Source organism: Clavelina lepadiformis, chromosome 7 (genome assembly GCF_947623445.1).
Source record: "Clavelina lepadiformis chromosome 7, kaClaLepa1.1, whole genome shotgun sequence".
NCBI classification, from domain to species: domain Eukaryota; kingdom Metazoa; phylum Chordata; class Ascidiacea; order Aplousobranchia; family Clavelinidae; genus Clavelina; species Clavelina lepadiformis.
In genome coordinates, this window is record NC_135246.1 from 4,169,390 (window position 1) to 4,173,489 (window position 4,100).

Sequence of the window (4,100 nt, forward strand, 5' to 3'; positions counted from 1 at the left end):
AGGTGAAAAACAAAATTTAAGAGTGCAAGATAATAATTCCCAATTTTTTTCACGCTATAACAATTTATTAAATTTTTCCTATAATTTTTATTTGATTATACACTTTTTCGGTGTAACTGGTTTACGTACTTGATATATCTAAAACTTGCAAACATATTGATGCTAATCCGTCTGCAAGATGCAAATTTGTTTGAGTAACAAAAGTGGATGATATTTAGCTTTGCTATGACACGCATAAGATGTAACAGTAATTCTCTTCTGGTGTAGAAATTGGATAAATTTTTAGCTATAAATTTGAAATGAACTGATCCATTCACAACTCTTATATTAACAGAAATATAACTATCACAGTTAAAGAGATGACTTGATTGTGCGATTGATGTGAAGTGCGTACCTGAACTAAAAGATCCGCACATAAAGTTACAAGTTAGTTGAAACCCCGGAAAGGAACAGTTTTACAGAGCCAGTTGGATTTGAACATGTCATCATCTGCTCAACCTGATCTTAATAATAATGGTGACAGCTATGTGGCTTATAGTTCTGTTTTAAAATATTTGGTGGGTCCCGAAAAACTTCGTCAAAGAGAGCAGTATCCTCAGTTTGGGGGTATACCCACACCTATTCCAAGTACAATGGAGAAAAATATGGAGGCTGTTATGAACAGCTGCGTCTTTAATACAGGAATTGCATGTGTGGCAGGTAAGCGTGCTGTAATTGTGTCAGAAAATTAAGCGATAAATTCTTTTTATTAGTGGGTGTGTTATTTGTTAAATTAATCTTACAATTTCTCACAAAAAGGTTAGTTTTTGATATATATCTAGTATATTCTGTATTGCTAGCATGATGAGCAATTTTGCTGAAGAAGTTATTTACAACTTAAAAATCCGTTAAAGTTTCTGGTACCTTCATGATATTAAATTTACAGTATATAGTAAAATAGTAGTACATAGTAAAAAAACAAGATATAAAATGGCACTCTAGGGTTAACCTTTGTTTTTGATTCTTGTACATAGTTTATGCTAACATAGCTTCATCAGGTTCAGTAAGAGTTGGAAAATTTCACAATAACTTAATTTTACAATTACTCTTTATGAAAATTTATAATAATACTGTTTTTGGCTTTATTCAGGTGCAGGGTTTGGAGTTGTGTTTGCTTTGTTTACGTTTGGAGTGGAATCACCAAACTACTCCGAAAAAGTACCAACTGTAAAGGAGACACTGAGAGAAATGCGAATGAAAATGGGATCAAATGCAAAAAACTTTGCAGTGATTGGAGCAATGTTTTCTATGACTCACTGTGTTATTGAAAAGGTACGATGTTTAAACTTAACCAACTCGGTCAGTTTGTTCCGTTCCATAATCACAAACCATAAAAGATTTTTTAGAGCCAGCAACGTTTACTGTTGTTAGAAACTGTTACCACACAATTTATGTCCCCCTTTCATTTTTGATTAACCCAGCTATGTCCAACCGAAATACCTTAGTGGGTCAAAAGTTACGTCACTAGTTCAATCGGACCGCACATTGTCACCATGGATAACATGCAGTACTAACCACATAAACACAGTACCAACAACACGTACAATAAAGGATGTTATGACGCTCAAACAATTTCTACACGAATAAAATAATAATCATGGGCACGCTTTCATACACATTACATATAATACAACGATTTCAACACCAGGGCCTCACAAACCTTTGAAATAACTCATGCGGCTCGTGGGCCATGGTTTGGTCATAATTGGATTAACCCCTTGGCTGGCGGCAAAAAATGTCCCTGGCTCCTTTTTCTCAGCTTTTCGCAATTAAACAAGAAAAAAAGCACATACAGATAACTCAAAAAAGTAACCTGAAAGTTGTTAAACATTTTATTATCTAGGTTAGGTCTAAGTATCAAGTAATTGCTAACAATACAATTAAAGCAGAAAGGCTCATATAATCCATTTATTTGATACATTTACATTATTACATATACACATATTTACTTTAATACATTTTTTAAACAAATGAGTTATTAGCATTTATGCTTAATCCGTATTATTGCCAACTGCTTGGTAATAAAAATCAACTTTGTGTCTAGACACTGCCTAAGCCCAGATTAGTTTTGGTCAATTGAATCGTCATTTTCGATGCAATATAGTAGTTAAGGTTAACTTTATTTCAGATAAATAAGCAAAGCTAGGATCAGTCACTGCTTGCCCATGACATGGTTATATTTAAATTTATGTAGTTACAACTTCGGATTTTTTTATACAGTATCGAGGAGTGTCTGATATGAAAAACAGTTCAGCAAGTGGTTTTGTTACCGGTGGACTACTTGGCCTGAGAGCTGGTTTGCGTGCTGGTATCCTTGGTGGAATGGGATTTGCAGCATTTTCCACAGCCATTGACTATTTCCTTGGTCATTCATGACAGGGTTTATCATAATTTATATTTATTTACAAATAAACGTGGCAAGCTCAAATTGACGTCGCAAAGCAAAGGATGAAGAACAGCAGAAGCCTAAGAACTTACTAAAAGATGAACTGAGATGTTGTAAATTGATTTAGGCTACTACTTTTGACTTGCCAACAAACTAAACAGTGAACTAGTTTGTGTCATGTTAAGTTATGTCTGAAAATAGTGCACAACAAATCAACGCGCTCTTATTACAATCGAATGAATTTCTCACATATGTTTCATGGTTAAAGGATGCCATAGACGAGAAGCAAATATAACTCGCACAAAAAGTAAATATACTGAACTAACTGTACGGACTGGTTTTAAAAAAAATTTTGTTAGGTAAGTAGCTGGTTAATTTCATTTACTTTAGATGATAAACCCACATCATCAAGTTATTTCAGGAAATCTGTTGGGCCAGTCAGTTGAGTACGTCTTGTATTTAATGGAGGAGTGCTCGTGTCTAAATAACAACAGAAACCATTGCAATGAAGTACATTTATTTAACTGCTGAAGTTTTTTGCTAATGCCAATGTCACTGTCAGTATTTATAAAATCTGCCAGAATAGTTAACTCAGAAAAACTGAGAGTGAGAAAACGTTTCCTGTCATGATTAAATTCGTTTCGAAGTCCTTAGATTTCCTTTTGTCGCTTGCCTTTTTTATTTTCCAAAATTGAATCAATGTCGGCGTGCATTGCTTGACGGGAATGACGGCGTTTATCAACTTGTGCGTCACACTCTTTGTCTACTTGCGAGAAAATTTTTGTAAAAATACAGCCTCTCGTTGCAGAATGTGAATTAACCGGCTTATATGCCAGAATGTCTTTCTGTCCAGTTTAAATTAAACTAAATTGTTTGGCAATTTCTACTCCTACCTGTTGCTTTAATTCCGAAGCTCTGTCAAATTTCAGTCACTTTGTCTTCGCTTTGCAAAATGTTGCTCCCTAGTTGTTCTATTTTGGCGGTTAAAACCTCGGTCGTCCCTTTCATACGTCTTTGCACCGCTTTAAACTTTCTCAGTAACGCCCTTGATGTTATCAACTCAATTTAATGTGTGTAAATAGTGTTATTGTATACATGGTGTTAAAAGGCAGTTGCAGATGGTGTCTCCGGTCCAATTAAGTTAAGTGGTTTACTGGTTTCACTCTGGTTTGTATTGGTGCGCGAATATTTGCATGGTCCCGGGCTCTGCAAACCTGCGCCCTCATAAACTGAAATACCATGTGTTTAATGTCCAACAGGTATTTTTCGTTAACCACACTGAACCAGTAAGTACTCACTCGTACTTATATGTTAAGCCTTTCTGAACCATTGCAGGCGAAGAACAAAAGAACGAACCGGGGTGGATATTATCGCTGCGGTGATCACGTGCTAAAGTGAGGTATTTTTATCGAATAGGAATTGAAAACGTCTTGGGCTGAGTCGTCCATTGGTTAAATTAACCGATCACTGTTTCCACAAAGCAGCTGTTAAAACATTTCTACATACATTTTACAAACAGCTTTTATCTGGAAGTAAAGTTTATTCTGTTTTAAACTGCTCACCTTTAAATTAAGCGGGTAACAGGTATGCGTTGTGGGTGGTGATAAAACTTGCTACTGTAAAATTACTTTATGCACGAGCGACTCGCCTATCACGTTTTAACTTGGTCAGATTG

The 4,100-nt window shown here is 35.4% G+C and overlaps 1 protein-coding gene across 1 annotated transcript; it reads left to right on the forward strand.

The window, feature by feature from the left end:
• The first annotated feature begins 312 nt into the window (after positions 1-312).
• On the forward strand, positions 313-2,755 carry LOC143466038 (mitochondrial import inner membrane translocase subunit Tim22-like). The gene is made up of 3 exons (XM_076964614.1): positions 313-699; positions 1,130-1,311; positions 2,260-2,755. The coding sequence occupies exons 1-3, from the start codon at positions 480-482 to the stop codon at positions 2,413-2,415; spliced, it is 558 nt and encodes a 185-aa protein (XP_076820729.1). The 5' UTR covers positions 313-479; the 3' UTR covers positions 2,416-2,755.
• The last annotated feature ends 1,345 nt before the right edge of the window (positions 2,756-4,100 follow it).